The sequence below is a fragment of the Stenella coeruleoalba genome, assembly GCF_951394435.1.
Source record: "Stenella coeruleoalba genome assembly, chromosome: X".
NCBI lineage: Eukaryota > Metazoa > Chordata > Mammalia > Artiodactyla > Delphinidae > Stenella > Stenella coeruleoalba.
In genome coordinates this window covers 110572568-110591568 of record NC_137152.1, presented here as the reverse complement: position 1 = coordinate 110591568, position 19001 = coordinate 110572568, and the positions used below count along the sequence as shown (strand labels likewise).

At 43.3% G+C, this 19001-nt stretch overlaps 1 protein-coding gene across 1 annotated transcript; it reads right to left on the bottom strand.

Annotated features, from left to right (window-relative positions):
- Positions 1–4634: 4634 nt before the first annotated feature.
- On the bottom strand, positions 4635–8861 carry BRS3 (bombesin receptor subtype 3; the record flags this gene model as incomplete). Its single annotated transcript, XM_079911022.1, has 3 exons — positions 4635–5048; positions 6498–6849; positions 8428–8861. The coding sequence occupies 3 exons, from the start codon at positions 8859–8861 to the stop codon at positions 4635–4637; spliced, it is 1200 nt and encodes a 399-aa protein (XP_079767148.1).
- Between the last annotated feature and the right edge of the window lie 10140 nt (positions 8862–19001).

Here is a 19001-nt window from a genome sequence, read left to right as displayed (position 1 = left end):
TTCACTGGGAGAGGCGCTGGCTCTGGTTAGCCCGAGTTCCTAGTACAGGGTCTGGTGTCTAGTGCGTGTGTGGTGAGTGAATGAATGAATGAACGAACGATGGGTGGAAGGACCAACCTTCTTTCCAAGCCTCTGCTCCCTCCTTTATCTCTCCGGTACCTTCCTCAGGCTGGAGATGTCTCTGGAAAGGAAGGGCAGCAATTGCCTGCCCCTTGTACTCCGTGATTCAGACGTGCTCAAGCTCCAAACCTAAAACTTTTAACGTCCAGTGTGCACGCCACCTTTACTGCCCCCACTAACGTCGTTTTTTGCTCTCTTAGAAAAAAACATGCACGCAATAGGACTTGCGTGCATTTTTATAATATAGATAACATGAGTTTTATTAGGCTCATTTAAGCATTGCTAAATATTTCTCCCAGGATTCAAAAATAGTGTACAGCTGTTTTCAGCAATGTGTTCATTGGGCTCCCATTTCATTCCTGAGTGAGTTCACAGCATAGGTGATAATATGCTACGCAGCCCTGCTGCACGTAACACTGAGTGCCTGCTCTCTCCACAGGCCCCTCTTAGCAGGTGGCCAAAAAGGTTACTTCCCATATGACCCAGTCATGGGCTACCCAGAGGCCTGTGAGGTGACCTGGTAGGGTAGCCCCGCATTCTAGACTGAATTTGATTCACTGAGCCAATAAGCCTCTCCCAGAAAGAGGGTTGAGTATGGAACAGACAGGGACATGGTCAGAGTAACCCAGAAGCAGGGAGGCCCACACAGGGAAGGTAGTAAGCAGAACAGAGGCCTTGTGTGGAGAAGTTCTTCAGGGGTGAGAGGAGAAGCTGAGGCAGTGACAGAGGGTCATTGAGTCACCGTAATAGTGGAGCAGTGGAGTTGGGACCTAAGCATGCTTGTACCTACAATGGCATTCTACTTGGCCACTGGCCCTGACAGTTTTGTGTTTTTTATTTTAATTTAATTTAATTTAATTTTTTTGGCTGTGCCCCACGGCATGCAGGCTCTTACTTCCCCGACCAGGAATCAAACCCGTGCCCCCTGCAGTGGAAGTGTGGAGTCCTTAACTACTGGACCGCCAGGGAATTCCCAGTTTTTTCTTTTTTTTTAAGCAATACTTTTGTCTCTATGAGGCCTGGTTCCTGTTCTTATTTCCTTGTGGATTCCTAGAATTAAATCCCTAGGAACTGAGGTAATCTGGAAGTATCTCTTTATAACCTGTTCTTTTTTTATATATAAATTTATTTTATTTATTTATCTTTGGCTGTGTTGGGTCTTCGTTGCTGTGAGCGGGCTTTCTCTAGTTGCGTCAAGCGGGGGCTACTCTTCGTTGCGGTGCGCGGGCTTCTCACTGCGGTGGCTTCTCTTGTTGCAGAGCACGGGCTCTAGGGGCACCAGCTTCAGTAGTTGTGGCGCACAGGCTTAGTTGCTCTGCGGCATGTGGGATCTTCCAGGATCAGGGCTCAAACCCGTGTCCCCTGCATTGCCAGGTGGATTCCTAACCACTGCGCCACCAGGGAAGTCCCTATAACCTGTTTTTATTTCCAAGATTTTTTGCAAGAAACACTCAAGTTAACAAGCAAAAAGGGGGGTCCTTTGTTATTATAAGGATGGGGGTAGCTCCTGAAACTCCAGGAATGGAATATGGATGGGCTGCACAAGGGGCTGCTGGACCCAGGAAGACAAAACCCAGACAGCCGGCTTCTCCCTGATCATCATCTTCGTTCTTCTCTGTGAGGGGTGATCTGTGCTGTACTCCTGGCCTAATAGGCCACCGACTTCTTGGTGGATAAAAATTCATTAACCTACAAAAGCAGAGACTGCCTGGACAGAGAAGTCATCTACCTGGCCGAGGAAGTCTTTCTGGAAAACTACTGAACTATACCAAAGTAGATTTTTTTTAATGGCCCATTCAGGCTCACTCTGTTCGGGAATTTTCCTGTCCCCACTTCCTGTAATCTCAAGACTTAGTGGAAATAAAAGTAACTCCTTTTGACAAAAAAAATTGATGGATCCCTGACTTAAGATGGTAATAACTGCAGAAATTCTTTAAATCCAAATTTGCTATTGTCAGTAGGTATACCAGTATTAAATGTTTTGTAATACTATCAACTTCAATGACAAAGACTTACCTAAGTTTGTGACTTTGTTTTCCTGCTTTGTAGCATGTTATATTATTATGGTCCATTATTCTAAGTCTTGGGTCAAGGCAGGCCCTGAGCAAAATTGAGAAGTATACAAAATTTGTTTTTCATGTGTTCCCCCATGCCCCCATTTAGGACCCTCTCCAAAAAAGTGAAATGTAGTAACATTTCTGCACACAATAGTCAGTGTGAGAAAAATTGTGGATATTGGGGCCTACTTGTAAGTTTAGCTCTGACAAGGATAATCTGTGAAAAAAAAGACCACCCACTCCAAAAAAAATCAAAGCAAAGCCATGAATTTTAATCCCAATTCCCTAATTCTGGATGGGAGGCTGATGCCCTATACAGCCATTCAGGGATTTATTTTATATCAGATCCCTAAGTCACCCAGGGATTACTGAGAATGAAGAAAATCAAACTTCTCGGAGCTCTAGTTTTGTCAACTGCTGAAAAGCTCGCTTAGGGGCTTCCCTGGTGGCGCAGTGGTTGAGAGTCCACCTGCCGATGCAGGGGACGCGGGTTCGTGCCCGTGTCCGGGAGGATCCCACATGCCACAGAGCGGCTGGGCCCGTGGGCCGTGGTCGCTGGGCCTGCGCGTCCGGAGCCTGTGCTCCGCAGCGGGAGAGGCCACAGCGGTGACAGGCCCGCGAACAGCAAAAAAAAAAAAAAAAAAAAGATCACTTAGCTTTTGTAATCTGGTACTTTTATCAAGTTATTTCTAAAATGTTATGCTTAGGAGAATAAGGATGTAATTTTTACCCAGAGTAAGGAAAATAGTAAAATATTTTGGAATTTGGCACTTGAAAATACATTTTGGAGTTAAAATAGGTTCTCAGTGATATTCTGTCAGAAGTATTGTTTTTAGAATATAAAGTTACACAGTCATTTAAAACTTTATTTCATATTTATTTTTCTCCCCTTGTTACAACATCCAACCCAAAGCAATACTAATACAATTCTAACACCCCCCCCCACTTTAAGTAAGCCAATTTTACTTAAATGTAAAGTCTAGTGTTAATATATATCCCCTTTTCAAGCCACATCTTTAAGCAAAAGTTCACAATTACACAAGCCATTTAAAGAAAGCTCAAAACTACCAAAAGCACACCCCAAAATCAAGTTTTTGAAAATTCAAATTTAACTAACGATAGTGCCAAACATATGCTTTAATTTGCCCCCAAGAAAACATTTTCTGAAACCATAAATCTAAATCTGACACGTCTATTGACAACAGTTGTTTGAAATAATATTTATTAGCAAGCTTATAGCGTTAGCAAGTAGGAGCAGAGGATAGAAAATCCTCTGATTTCCAAGGGCAGAGATTAATTAGGTCATACTCTTACAGGATTTAGTCACACATCAGGTTTAAGGTAGTCAAGCAGGAAGATGATCTGACAATAACTGCACACCCAGGTGTTAGGGATCTCATGTGGTACTTCTGCATTTTTTAGAAAGAGGGCACTGCTTACCAGAAAGAAATGAATTTCCTTCAAGGAAGGATTTCAGACACTGGCAGGCTCACAGGTTTTTTGACAGAGGTCCTTCTTTGGAGCCCTCAAATGACACCATAAACATGGCCACTTATTCTGCCTATGAAGAAGGCAAGTTCTTCACAATATGTGTGAAAGATAACTTTGCCCAATTATCAATCAATGGGAGTTGTAACTCCAGAACTACCTTAAGTCAGTAAGTGCTGACCTAGTAAGGCAAACACCTTGCCCCCGATCCTTAATCGGTACTTTATGCTCACTGACCCCAAGACGTTGTCATTGCATAGCTTTAGTTCTAATGCAATAGAGATTAAAGGAAAAGGGCAGTCAAAAACAAACCCTGGGAAGGTTTTTTTTTTAGGATTTTGTTTTTTAAGAAAACTGCAGAAGAGATGTTTTACCTCTCTTTGAGCCCCTTTTCATATGCAAAGTATAATCTGTAGATTTACATCGCATAATAAACACAGTCTTATGCAAATCACAGGAGTATATGTGAAATTATAAGCATCAGAGATGTGATGGAAACATATTAGATTTTTTTTTTAGGGAAGTTCTTTATTCATAGGCCTAATTTTTTTAACATCTTTATTGGGGTATGATTGCTTTACAATGGTGTGTTAGTTTCTGCTTTATAACAAAGTGAATCAGTTATACATATACATATGTTCCCATGTCTCTTCCCTCTTGCGTCTAACATAGTAGATTTTTAAGTGTCATCTTGTTTATTTCACTTCACCTCCTATTCAACCTCTCATAGGACCCACTGACATACGCAGATATGTCTTTCTATGCCTAGTGGGGCTCCATTTTATTTAGAAAGCCCAATAATGTTCGTTAATTCTTGTAGATTGAAGAAAATCATGGTTTGTCTGATCCTTCCCTCCTAAGATTTCAGCACAATTCTCAAGCAACAAAAATCCTGACACCATACACCTACACACAGCTCAGAGTCGAATACACACGCTGGGAGGAGAAATACTATTTTTAATTGAAAAGCTAGGCTCTGTCATCTTCCTTCTTCACAGTACAGCCAGCAAACACGGACACACTAATTTCAGACACCTGAGTGCTTGCAGCACCCCGGACCCTTCCCATCACGGCCAGGTTGTCAAGAGGGGTATCGGCAGCAGGAGGGTCAGGCAGCTCTGCCTTGCAACAGAATAACTGAGCTTTAAAATGCTGCTGGAACGTCTTGCTCAGCCAGTAAAGAGCAAAGGGGTTTACACAAGAATTGCTGAAAGCCAGAACCCGAGAGAAAATGGTGACAATGAAGTGAATGGCAGAGGGATCCACGTAGGTTTGAGAAGTGAATGAGCGGTAGAGGTACAGGAGGTGATTCGGCAACCAGCAGAGAGCAAACAGAGCCACCAGCACCAGCACCGTTTTGGCAATTCGCTTTCGGGATTCAATCTATAGGGGGAAGAAAAATGGCAAAAACAACAACCAAGAAAACAAAACAAAACAAAAACCCAAACAAAACAAAACAAAAAACAAAAACAACCGAAAACCCAATCAAAAACATTTAGCTGGCAGAGATTTAAAAAAGCTATTCTCTAGATTTACATAGAAATTTACAGTTAACAGGCTGGTGTCCCTTTGAATGTGCAGGTAAAGGAAGTCAGCCCGTGGCTAGAGAATACAGCAAGTTAATTGACATGGTAACCCGTGATCTTGGTCTCTGATTAGCTCTAATTCAGAGACTCCCATCCCTGGTTTTGAGATACTCTAGGGTGTCTCTAATTATCTCAAGCAGTGTTGTGGAATTATCGAAAATTTAATTTAATTAAGAAATAGATGCTATGCAAACCTGCTTTCACTGCACCAGCAGAGGCTGACTAGGTTAGAATAGTCTTCTGGGGTTTATGAAAGTTGCTAAATTGGTACCAAAAATTGTTGTTAACATATAGGAATTCTAACTATATAGTCAAAGGAATAAAAATCAATGTGCCACCCTTCATGTATGAAAATAATCCTACCTGCACCTCTTAATAAGAGAAATGAACCAGATTAAGTGAAAACATTGCCTGTAGTCACAGATAGAGCAAAGATAACTGTTCACATGGGCATTATAACGCAACTTTAGCCTCCTGACCACCACTGTTGAAGCAACTGAATGTACTAGCTCCAAAAAAAAAGCGCTGAGCTCTGCACATACTGGTTAAGAGGTAAATGGAATCATCTCCTCCCGCCCAAGAAAGATAGAAATCCTGTTGGGTTTTTTTTAATCAAATGGAACGATGTTTTGCCAATATTCTTTTTATTCTGTTCATATTTATGAGAGGAGAGCACACCTGGGTCTTGCAATGGTCTTAATCAAGCTTCTGTGAATCACTGTGTTCTCTTGCCATTGGCGCTGCATCCCTCGAGACAACCCCTCCGCCCAGTCTGCTGATCTGTGTGTAAGTGGTTTGCATTGAATAATGTTATGGCTTCTTGCCAGTTCTACCATCCTGTGTTTTTCTAAACAAAAGATGCTTCACTTTATAGTCTCACCTTGTGTGATGTTTCTCACTATCCTGTGGGGTGATTTTTGATCCCAAACTTGAGCTGCTCCCTTTCTAATAATAGTAGTCCTACCACTTATTGAATGTTTACTATGCAGCAGGAACTATGCTAAGCGTTTCATATATATCATCCAGACCTCATTTTCATTTTATACATGAGGAAAGTGAGGCTCAGAGATGTTAAGTAACTTACTCAAGATTGCTCAGCTGGTATGGAATTAAATCTTGGGTCTGACAGACTCCACAGCCCATGACCATAACAAAAATACGATACTGCTAAAGTATTTATTGCTCAGGGGTGCAAAAGGAGGCATTTCCCTTCTAAATTCATGTGTGAGTCCTGATTAATACATACCTGCTTGCGGGCATGGCTTTGTTCCTCAGTAGGTATGTTCAAGGTGCTTTTGTAAAGAGTCCTAGCAATCAAAGAGTAATAGACAGAGATAATCGAAAGTGGAATGATGTAGAACACTAAGAAGCACAGCAGAGAATGTATCTCCTGCAGGAGCCTCTCAGAAACAGGATAAGAGGCACACGATTCAAAGGTCATATTTTTGTGGGGATCTCGAAAAGTATATACATTTGAAAATATAGCCTCTGGTAGAGCAATGATCATAGACACGATCCAGATGCAGCCAGCTTTGGCACAGGTCTTCAGGATGGCATTGGGGGGCTGACGCTCCAAGGGCTTCACAACTGCCTTGTATCTAGAAACACATAATCATAGCAAAGGGAAAAATCAATATCAAAATTACAGGATCTTAAAGTTAGAAGTGATCTCCGTGGTCATCCAGTTCTATCTTCTTATACCATATGTATATAGCCAAGTCAACATTAACCAACTGGAATTGGTTATGATTTCAAATATGCATAATACATCCCAGTATTTTATATTGATGCTAATCACTTTTTCCTTTATTCACGGTTATGAGATATTCCAGATTTGCAATTTTTATAATTTTCCTGTAGACCTTCTACTTAGGGCAAATAAATATTTTTCGGCACGATTTTGTGTGTGATGGAGAGTAATTCATTACCTGTGCATTACCTTGTGTTCTAAAAGACTTCCTTTTTATGTATGTGACTGATGTTAAGCCTAATTCTCCTTTCCTTGTGAGAGAGCAGTCATCAACCTTCCTAGAAAAGAATTCCATGAGTTTATGCAGGAAAGAGGAGAGGGTTAATTTCTTCCCTGTTCATAAGTGCTAATTTCGTGCCCAAGCCGATCCAATCTGTAGGTAGATTTAGGGCAAGGCAAGGGTGAAATCGGAAACCCTGTACCCATGAAAAGATGCCTCCTTATTCTGACAAATCCACCTTAAAATCTACAGCCTTTAAGTAAATCTGCCTTCAAACAGAATATAAAACCAGTCAAAGCAAAATTCCATAAAAGACACAGGGAAAGCTTTTCCTCCTCTCAGATTCCAGAATCCGAAGAAGCTTTTCCTTCTGGTACTGCCAGGCATTGATTACTTACAGGCTTCTTACAGGCTTTTTAAAGCATCACTTTTAACATTTGGAGGCTTAATTTTTCTTCATGCTTTCACAGTTATCATTCTACAATAGGCACAGAAAGACCCAGTACGTAGACTGAAAATATCCTAACAGAGCCCAAACACCCTGGCTGCCAGAGGTTCTCACACGCTCCATCCATAGAGCTCTAAAAGTCAGCCGGGATTAATTTATGTCTGGAAATGAGAATGTCATTGAACGCCTATAGAAATAAACAAATACAATTAAGTGATGACATTACACTGAGTTACCAGGAAGCTGAGAGCCTCACCGTTTTCTTGCCATTAATTAATTTGATGCATTTCAAATAAATTAGATGCATGTATCTTTTTACCATTCTTCCAGTAGACAGTAATGTGTATGTGGTCAATTTCACACCTATGTTGATGTTTTAATGTTGACAATATTGCACCACTAGGCTGCACTAATGTATAAAGAAAGGATTGTTTTTCTTTTACACCTGGAATAATTTGCCTTAATAAACCGAGGGGGAAAACACCGTTCAGTATTCTTTCAAACAAACAATTACACTTCAAAGAAATTAAATGATCCCTGAAGCACACAATTTCAATCTCTCGTCCGATGCTAACACAGGAATTTTAACATTCTTACACCGACTTTTATTTAAAATGCCCCCCGATTTTTCAATCTTACATCCAGGTTACAGAGTGTGAGAAAAGCAGAATAGTAGCCAGTGAACGCTCCGTACAAGCTTTCCTTTCTTTTCGCCTAATTTCACATCCTGGCAAATATAACTGAGAAAAGAAACCCACCTGTCAGCACTGAGAATTGTTAACGTGAACACTGATACACCAACAGAAGTGAGCCGGATGAAAGAGAGCACCTTACATCCAATTCTTCCGAACAGCCATCCTTCTGCAAGGTAGTGGGTTGCATCGACTGGCACACAAGTTAGCAGAAGTAAAAGATCTCCAAAAGCCAGGCTGGTGATGAAAATATTGGGAACTGTTTGCATGGATTTGGTCTTGAAAAAGACTTTGATGAGAATAGCATTTCCAAGTATGCCCACTGAAATGATCACAGCGTAAGTGATATAGATGGCACACAATGCTTCTATTCCTGGAGAGTTGTCACCGGTCCTTCCTTTATTTGTGGTATCATTAGGAACGACAGGGCTTGATGATTCTGTTTCATTTGTGGTTGAAATTAAAGTCTGATTAGGTGACTGAGGCTGCCTTTGAGACATTTCTTCTGAAGCCTATGCCTTTAATATTTCTTCTGCTCAGTTCAAATGTAGTTGATTGTCACGTCCAATGCCTACGTCTAGTTACGAGATGGTAGAGCAACAGAGCAGAATGGAAAGCAAATCCAAGACACCCGGATACTCCTTTCCTTCGGTTGTTCTTTGTCTCCCAGCATGCTTGGCTAAATGCTTACCGATCTGGCACTGGAGTGTGGGAGGTGGAGGACTTTTACCGGCGTTTCCATGACAGAAGGAGGGGGGTTTGGGAAATGCTCTGCAGTTGCTTGTTCTTCCCTGTTAGGGAATATTATGGACTACCTAGATGTTATTAAACAATACTTATTGTTTATTAGAATCACTCTGTTTCCATGTCTAACCACGAAGATCTGTACAGATTTTGTCAATTTTCATCCATTTCTCTGCAATCAGAAGGTGGTCTAGTGCACTCTCTTTTACAGGGTAAATAAGCATGTGTGTCCCCTGAAGCACAAACTTGAATCCACTCCTCTAGATTTAATATCAGAGAGGTGCTGAGGCAACAAATCATTCACATTTTGATAGGGCTGATGTCACTTCCAAGGAGGAATAATTCAGGTGACCTGGGCTTATCACCCAGCTCTGACACATGGTAATTCCCAACCCTGCGTATTACCAGGGCTCTGCTGCACAGTATCAAAGCAACCTTTAAGAGATGCAAAATCCAGGCAAACCACCAGTTGCTTTGTCTCTAAATGTCCTAATAAAACACCCTTTTACCGTTTGACCGTCTGTTTTAATGCCACATATTTTTGTAAATGCCATTTAGGGTTTCTCCCTTTAGAAGTGGTTAAAAGGAACCTGCCTTGTTCCAAAACAAAATAATGCAGAACCCAGCTGGAGGTCCTGACGCAAAAGGACTTGTAAGAATGAAAATCATTCTTTTCAAGTGAGGGAATGCCACAGGCTACTCCAGAGGTGATGGGCATGGAGATAATGTTTACATCAACCGAAGGAAGCAGAAAATTAAGGCAATTCCCTTAGTACCAGCAATAGTACCAGCAAGAAATGCCCCTTGACACAGAAAATGTAAGTATGTGATTTCTGCGTGTATAAGCAGGGTGGGAGGCCAGCAGTCTAAAGGCATTGGATAATATTACCTGCTAAGGAATATTCTCTGAAATGATCAAATTCAAAGGATAATCTCTCAGCTAGGAGAAACTTTTTGTAGTAAGGTGCTTATAAGTATATCCAGATCAGAATTAGTCTGGGAAGTGGCATGAAAGACAGCAAAGTATTTGGCTGGCCAATGAACAGGAGGCGCAAAGATAGCTTTTTCTACTGATGATAATAGGTGCAATAAATTCTACAGGGAGAGTGAATTGGATGAATTGAATCAATTATCTGGTTAATTTGAACAACCTAAACCACACCTATCCTCCACTCCTTATGAAATTATCTCCAGGTCTTGAATTACCCAGTGAAATAACTGTTTTTGATGGGAAAGAGGAAGGGGAATGCTTGGATAAACCCAAACCCCTTAGCTTTGAAGTATATACCCTTACGTAATTTCACACACTGGGCTGCCTCTTTAAGATCGGCTCTACAGAAAACGGCTCTCTATACCGTTCACATCTTGTTCTCACAAAGCTAGTGATAAAATCTCTCTGGGATTCCTGTGTAACATTTAGCAAAGAGCAGGCAGTATCCCCCAATTCACACCTCGGCTGATGGCCACACAGCATTGTTTAGTAAGAAACAAACCCTGGCGGGCGATTTTTAAAATGATCTGAACTCGGAAGATCTCAGGCACGCTTGCCTCAGGCTGCAACCACATGCGTGCTTTCCCTCCTTCCTCTGCCCTCTGGTCAGGAGAGGTCAGGAGAGAGCAGTGATGTCCCGGGTGCTGTTGGTGTTTGGGGATCTCTAGAATTCCAGAATCCCAGCAGATCAAAGATGGAAGTGAACTTAAAGATGATGAAATCAAATCCCCAATTTTTTCAGAGGCAAAAATGAGGTTCAGAGGGGGACAGTTATCTCATATGAGGTTACACAAAGCATTCCATAGCAGAGCTGAGATGGAAACAGGTTCCCTCTGGACTCTGAAAGCGGCAAGAGCTAAAAACCACTCAGTTCCTGACAATGAGCCATATTTGCTCATTTGGCATCGTGGACTTAGGTTTTCTGTGTGTTTTATTAACTAAAGAACAAGAGATTTCCAGGCTAACAAGTAAATCGTGATAGATAATTTAAGTTCATCTGCTTTAATATCTACTTCGTTTACCCTGTAATTCACGCACAAAGCATAATCGTGTCTAGTTAATCGTCTGTAGTTCAAGTTGCAGGGCACTTAGCCTATACAAGATGATGAAATCCCTTTTTGTTTGTTTTTAGTACATAATTGGTCAATATTATCATCCTAGATTTTCAAAACCAACTACTTGGTTGTAGATTAAGCAATTGTAATACAACCTTAATGTAACCTTTTAACTCAAAAGGAAGTATTAGACATTGAACAAATAAATTACCAATTTTCTAAAGTTGGTCTTCCTGGTTTCAGTCCAATTCAGTTAATGTTGTCAAATTTTGGCTTGCGTCAGAATCACCAGGAAGGCTTAACAAAACACAGATTGTTGGGTCTCACGTCCAGAGTTTCTAACTTGATAGGTCTGGGGTGGAACCTGAGCATTTTCATTTCTAACAGGTTCCCACTTACATAGGATAAAAATGAAAACAGTCCAGTTGTTCAGGAGAAGCATGGTTTTTCCTGATATTGAGGTCGAAGAGAGATTTCTGTAGATCTTCATTAAAGAAAAAGGAATTCTGTGATGTGATGGATACTTCAAAAATCCTCCGTATGAATCTCAGTCCCGGGTAAGCCACATCTACTGAACCATCGGGTACCTGCGCTCAAATGACTCAGGGTGCTTGAGGTGATCTTTCCAATGGGAGAAAAACGAAGTGGTTAAACTTTTGGCCTATGACTCAAGGTCAAATTCTGTCTGCATATTTGAGAGCTGAAAAATGAATAACGAGAATTCCCAATCTATAAGTCTCCAACAATACAGTTTCCTTTTTTTTTTTTCTTAATGTTCTTATGCTGGGAAACAGGATGGATTTCTTTGTTATTAATTAACTGGGTTAGATCAATTTTAAGAGGACAAGTTTGACTTGTGGGTGTATTTAGATCTATGTAATAGTGATTCCTGTCATCACAGAGTTCTCTGTTCTCCCTCATAATTTCTTGCTCCAAAACCTTATTGGTATAGTTCCATATTTCAAGAGGAGACTACTATTCAGAATGGTCTCTGCAGAGACCAGGTTAAAAAAAATACAAATTATGTAATGGTAGGCCTTACAAGGAGTAGAAATTCCACTCGAATCTTTAAGTGGAATTTTTCTTTAGAGCAAATTCTTGTCATAATTACTGATGGCTCCGAAAAAGTGAACAACCATGTAGGCTGTTCAGATTTCGGTGCCTTTCATGCCCTGACCACTGTACTTGTCCACCCACACATGCCTAATATTGTATGCTGTGGTCAATGAGTCTCCAATTATAATAGTTGGAGGCAGTTTTGCATCAGATAAAATGTTTAGGCTTCCTAAATATTGAGGTACAAATTATGAAGTAGATAAATTTATCTCTTAGTGCGTTTCTACCTCTCAGTAACCTCCCTTTTCCTAAAATTCTCTCACATATCCTTAATCACGTGTTCCGTTTTCACGGGGCTTACTTTCAGCTTCCTGCAGCGTAATCCCTATTAAGGGACTCTAAGTCAATAAAGGCCACACAATGCCACTCCTAGGTATCTACCCAAGTAAATGAAAACATATGTCCACACAAAGACTTGAACGCAAATGTGCATGGACGCATCATTTATCAAAACAAACTGGAGGGCTTCCCTGGTGGCGCAGTGGTTGAGAGTCCGCCTGCCGATGCAGGGAACACGGGTTCGTGCCCCGGTCCGGGAAGATCCCACATGCTGCGGAGCAGCTGGACCCGTGAGCCATGGCCGCTGAGCCTGCGCGTCTGGAGCCTGTGCTCCGCAACGGGAGAGGCCACAACAGTGAGAGGCCCGCGTACCACAAAAAAAAAAAAAAAAAAAAAAACCAACTGGAAACATCCTAAATGTCCATCAGTTAGCAATAGGGTAAACATAATGTGACTTATCCATACCGTGGACTACTAGTCAGCAATTCAAAAAAGAACAGTATTATTTTTAAAATCCAGTTTATTGGTTATTAATTTTACTTTTTTATGAGACATAAGTATTACCATTCTGTGGCTATTTAGTTAGCAACATGAAACCCTTTCATGATCTATTATCTGTAGTGGGAATCGTCCCAGATAAAAATGGTGACTCTTGCAAATTGGAAATTGCATATTAAATGCATTTTGATCATTCCACTCTCACCTTGACCGTAGGATTGGAATAACTTGGGAGAGTTGATTTTCCTACATATTAGCACTAAAGTGTCATGAGTTCAGACTGGCCACTGATCCCAAATAAGAACAAACTATTGATACGTGTTACAACAGGGATGAATCTCAAACATATGCAATGAAAGACACCAGCTACTCTGTATAATTCCTTAATATGAAATTTGTAGAAAATGCGAAACTATGGTGATGGAAGGCACATCAGTGGTTGCCTAGGTCTGGAGGTTGGAGCAAGGATGACTGCTAAGGAGCCCAAGGAAAACTTTGGGGATAATGGAAGTGTTCTGTAATGATGTGGCACGATGATGTCTGCGTGATGGTATAAATTTATTAAACCTCAAACTGTACACTGAAAATAAGTGAACTCATGATATGTAAATTATACTTCAAGGGAGCTGAAAAATGAGAAGAAAATAGTAAGTCCCTGGCTAGATGCTGTTGGGGGATGGCGAGGTGGAAGAGTCTCACCTGTGCCTGGATCAAGGCTGCTCTCGCTGGCACTGCTGCCGCCCCACCGGGCACCAGACTCTGCCCTGCAGCCCTCTGCCAGGACTAGGGCTCCTGCTTTGGGGAGATACAGAGATAAGTAAAACATAGCACTTGTCCTCAAAGAACTTAATGAGAGAGAGGAGGTAAGGACACAACCAGGAAACCTCAGTTTCTCGGGCACCTACACACACGGGCTCACGCAGGATCTTTTTATTTTTTATTTTTTTATTTTTTTTGCGGTACGTGGGCCTCTCACCGTTGTGGCCTCTCCGGTTGCGGAGCACAGGCTCCGGACGCGCAGGCTCAGCGGCCATGGCTCACGGGCCCAGCCGCTCCGCGGCATGTGAGATCTTCCCGGACCGGGGCACAAACCCGTGTCCCCTGCATCAGCAGGCGGACCCTCAACCACTGCGCCACCAGGGAAGCCCCGTCACGCAGGATCTTTAGCTTCTTGCAAAGTCCTCCACCTCAAGTATTTCTGGCAGCCCCTAAGGATGGGGGTCTTAGCTGTAGTTTGGGACTCAGGTTGTGCTAGAGTTGGTGGCAATCGTTTTAACTCTTCAAGGTTTTTCCTAGTGTCTTCCGTGTGCTCATGAACATGTATATTCTCACAGGCGCTGTTGCTGCTCCACTGGGTGCCTTACCATCTCCGGGTCACTCTGCCAGGCCTCGTGGTCTTCTCCACTGCCCCACCGAGCACGGCAGTCCCTCTCCAGGGAGCACCACTGGTCTGCGAGGTTCTGCCAGTATGGTAGGGTAGGATAAGCCTGCACATTAAAAATAAGTTCTCCTATATGTATAACTGATTCACTTTGTTATAAAGCAGAAAGTAACACACCATTGTAAAGCAATCATACTCCAATAAAGATGCAAAAAAAAAAATAAGTTCTCCTTGAGTCTTATTATTATTTTTGTAAATTTATTTGGTTGCACCGGGTCTTAGTTGCGGCAGGCGGGCTCCTTAGTTACAGCTCACGGGGTCCTTAGTTGCGGCTCCAGGGCTTCTTTGTTGCAGCTTGCTGGCTCCTTAGCTGCGGCACATGGGCTCCTTAGTGGTGGCATGCAAACTTTTAGTTGCAGCATGCATGTGGGATCTAGTTCCCTGAGCAGGGATCGAACCCAGGCCCCCTGCACTGGGAGTGTGGAGTTTTATCCACTGTGCCACCATGGAAGTCCCAGTCTCCATAAATCTTAAAACTGCTCATCACAAGAAAAAAAAATTTAAACTACACATAGTGATGGATGTTAATTTATTGTGGTGATCATTTCACAATATATCCAAATATTGAAGCGTTCTGTGGTACACCTGAAACTAATATAATGCTGTAGGTCAAAAATACCTCAAAAAAAGTCTCATCTTCCCATATCCAGATTACAATGGCATTGAGACCCCGCCCCCATACACACTCATTTTTTTTCCAGAAAGAATTCTAATGGTTCCCCTCCTTAAATTGACCCAAGCATCTCTAGGGTTGCTTCCACACATGCACGAATCAGTCGTCTACTTTATTAGTTTGGTCTAGTCCGCTGGGTTATTGGCAACCTAATCTTGCCTCTTGAAATGGACTTCACAGCTGTTAACAACAAGGTGGTCCCATTTGCTGCTCTCGGTTGACCGATTCAGTTCTCCCCATTTACATACGAGAAAGCTGTTGAACCCAGGTAGCTGGTTCCAGAGTCCTTGCTACTAACCACTACCCCCGTTAATCAGAGGTGGCCCCGACCAAACCACCAGCTTGAACTGGTTCCAGCACAGAGTGCTGACTTGGTCCATCCTCATCAAGATGGTTTCTCAAGGTGCCATTTCTACTCTGTCAGACTCAGCTCAGAAGGTCCTAAAGAAAGACTGCCTGGGCCCTGGAGGATTCTAACCCTTTAGCGGCTTGGGTGCAGCTCTTTCCTTTTGAGGAGCACCCACAGGATATCCAGAATGTCTGCGTGTCCTGAACCAGATGCCCTCCAATGATCTGGACTCTGAGAGCCTGTCCACATTCCCCTTTTATGGAAAGCCTCCTCTCAGAGCACCCTCCTCGCTCCTTCTCAGCAATCTGACCTCATCTGGGACCACTCCAGGCCATTAGACATCGTTTATGCCAGGGGTTCCCAACCTCCAGGCCGCGGACAGGTAGCGGTCTGCAGCCTGTTAGGAACCGGGCCGCACGGCACGAGGTGAGCGGCGGGCGAGTGAGCGAAGCTTCATCTGCCGCTCCCCATCGCTCGCATCACCGCCTGGACCACCCTCCCCATCCCGCCGCCCCCGCTCCCCTGTCCATGGAAAAATTGTCTTCCACGAAACCGGTCCCTGGTGCCAAAAAGTTTTGGGGGCCGCTGGTTTATTCGTTTGAACCTCAGTGGGCTGTGTTAGGAAGAGGGGGTTCGGATCTCATTCCCTTTGCTGCCATGACAAGCCTTCCTGGATACAAATAGGTCCCTGGATAGGACAGAAGCAGGCATCCAGGGAGGCTGGGCTGGGCAGATTCAGTTAAGAGTCTCCGCATTGTACTCCAATTCACGGCTTCCTACTACCGACTTGGCCTTTGTGCCTGAGGCAGCTCTGTCATGCTTGGTTATTTCCTCCCCTCAGGAGGATTTATCTCCTCAGAGGCCCTTAGCCCCACCACCGTTCCCTCAATTTACCAGACTGCCCGGTATGTCTCAACCCCAGCACCTAGGCTCTAGCTAGAATCCATGCCACAAGCAAAATAGAAAGTAAATTCTGTCCCGTTGGAGGAGAGCTGAGGGATCAGGAAAGGATTCATGGGAGAGTCCATTTTTTCGGAGGGAGTCTGGAGGATTTCAGTAGGTAGTGATGAGGGACGGGAAAGAAGTCAAAAATAAAAATAAACAGGGGAAAGGGGAAAGGGGGAGGGATAAATTAGGAGTTTGGGATTAACATGTATACACTATATAAAACAGACAACCAACAAGGACCTACTGTATAGCACAGGGAACTATATTCAATATCTTGTAATAACCTATAAGGGAAAAGAATCTGAAAAAATATATATATATATGTATGTATGTACAACTGAATCACTTTGCTGTACACCTGAAACTAACATAACATTGTAGATCAACTATACTCCAATAAAAAAAAAACACCAAAACTCTGCAATAAAAATAATAAGATAAACAGCAAAGACACAGGGGTGGGAGTGTACATGGGCATGTTCAGGGAATAAACAGTCCAGTTTGGCTGAAGTATGGGTGGAAAGGAAGCAAGGTGATAAGCCTGTCAAGGTAGGTTGAGGTTAACTTGTGAAAAACATTTGAATGCTGTGGTCTGAGGCTGAACTTCATTTGAAAGGCAATAAGAAGTCATTTCAATAAGAAGTTATTTCAATGTTTTAGCTGAAGAGCGATGGCGTCAGATCCCCTCTCCACAATCTCAGACCAGATACTCTGGGAGCCTTCTTCTGTATTTTGGTTGACAATTTAGGGGTACAGCCACCACACTACACCTGTGGTTGAGAGAATTAAAGTGGGTGTCTGGATTAGCTTGGCTCCTTTAAAAACACCCGAGACACACCTTGTCCCTTAAGAGGTGCACTGAACCACACCTAAGGGGTGTACTAGGGCAGATTGGCTGTGACCCTGGAATCATTTCTGAACATCACCTTAACCTGCCCATACCTCATCTTATCTTTGACCACATTGTCTCCAAGTCTTATTTGGTCTGAAGATCTGGTTTTGTTTTGCTTTTCCAGTTCCCATTTTCCGGGCCCACCCAGTACAAGCAGGGCTGGTTGGAGTGCCGTGGGGGGCTGGAAATAGGAAGGAGGGGCTTCAAAACAGGGTTCCTAGGGCCATGCCAACTTTAAAAAGCCTGTTTGCTGGAGCCGATGCTGGGGGATAGAAGCCACGTGGTTGAGGAGGGAAGTGTTCTAGCTGGAGAGTCGCGAGGTTCAGATATGAAGAGCAGAATATGCACATTTGGCCACGACCAGACTTCCGTGAGGCTCGATTGGAGGTGGAATAACAGCCACTATGGACTTGAGCGCCTACTGTGCGCCGGGTGCTGTAATGTGTTCTCCATGCACGTTATCCCGTTTAATCCGGAGCCAGCTCTCAGAGGTAGGTGATGGGCTTTTGCATTTTAGTGGTGAAGAAATTGTCTCAGAAGGTAAAGAAATGTGCTTAGGGTCACACATGTTTGTAAGTGGAAGAGCCAGAATTCAAATCCAGAGCCTCTAGTACCAAGGTCTATTTTCTTTTTATTCATCCTTAAGGCCAGACAGAAAAGGACAAAGCATAAGGACGAACTGGAAGAAAGAATAAGGTCAGATGCAAAGAATGCAGGCTGTTGCCAGTTGAGTGCATTGCCGGAGCACCCCTCCTCTGGGCAGATCCCTGGTGCATGGTGTAGGGGCAGCTGAGGCTGTGTACATCTACTCTCTAAGAACCTGGCCTTTTTGATTAGAGACCCGGCTGCTCTTCAGTGGAGATTCCTCTGGCACTGCCTTGGGAACCCCAGGCCCTCGCGGGCAGCTCTGACTTGCGGGATCTAGCCTGGTTTCTATGAGTTGGGTTCATCTGGGAGAAGGAATGGACAATAAAGCTAAGTAGCTAGAGCTTCTTGAGTGACCGTAGGAGGAAGGGGAGGTGTGTGAATTAGAGAAGATGGGTCCATGGAAGCGGGGGGAGAAGGACTGGTGACCCGAGCTGTTTCAGGGATTCTTCCCGAACCTCCCAGTAACTTCCAACCTGTGAGTCACCCACCTCTACCCTCCACCAAGAAACAAGAGAACTCCTCGTGGAGGAAGGAAAATGAAGGGTACTTTGTAAAGTATTAAGAGAAGGACTTAGGCCCGAGTTTATATAAGGTAGGAAAAAGGTAACGTGGAAGGCCATCTAAACTAAAGGCAAATGCAGGGCCACAAAAAGTAATAAAGGAGCTTGAAGTCAAGTCCAGAATGCCGGCTGGAGCTCCTTACACACTCCTTTGCCTCAGAGCCAGTCCTCAGTCACATGAACTGGGAGTTGGAACTGAATACATAGTTGAGCGTCCTACAGTCCCAGGAATGGAGGATGTGACAGGATCTGCACTGCCCCTCTCACAGGCCCGAGGGAGTGCTTTAGCGTCTGCTACAGCAGTATAGTGACTTTCCTGGGCAGGGCTAACCCCGAGAACATCCAGCTCTCAGGCGATAGACTTCAGGGTCTAGGGAGCAGGCCCATGGCGGCTTTGCTACTGTTATCCCATGCACCAGGGATCTGCCCAGAAGAGGGGTGCTCTG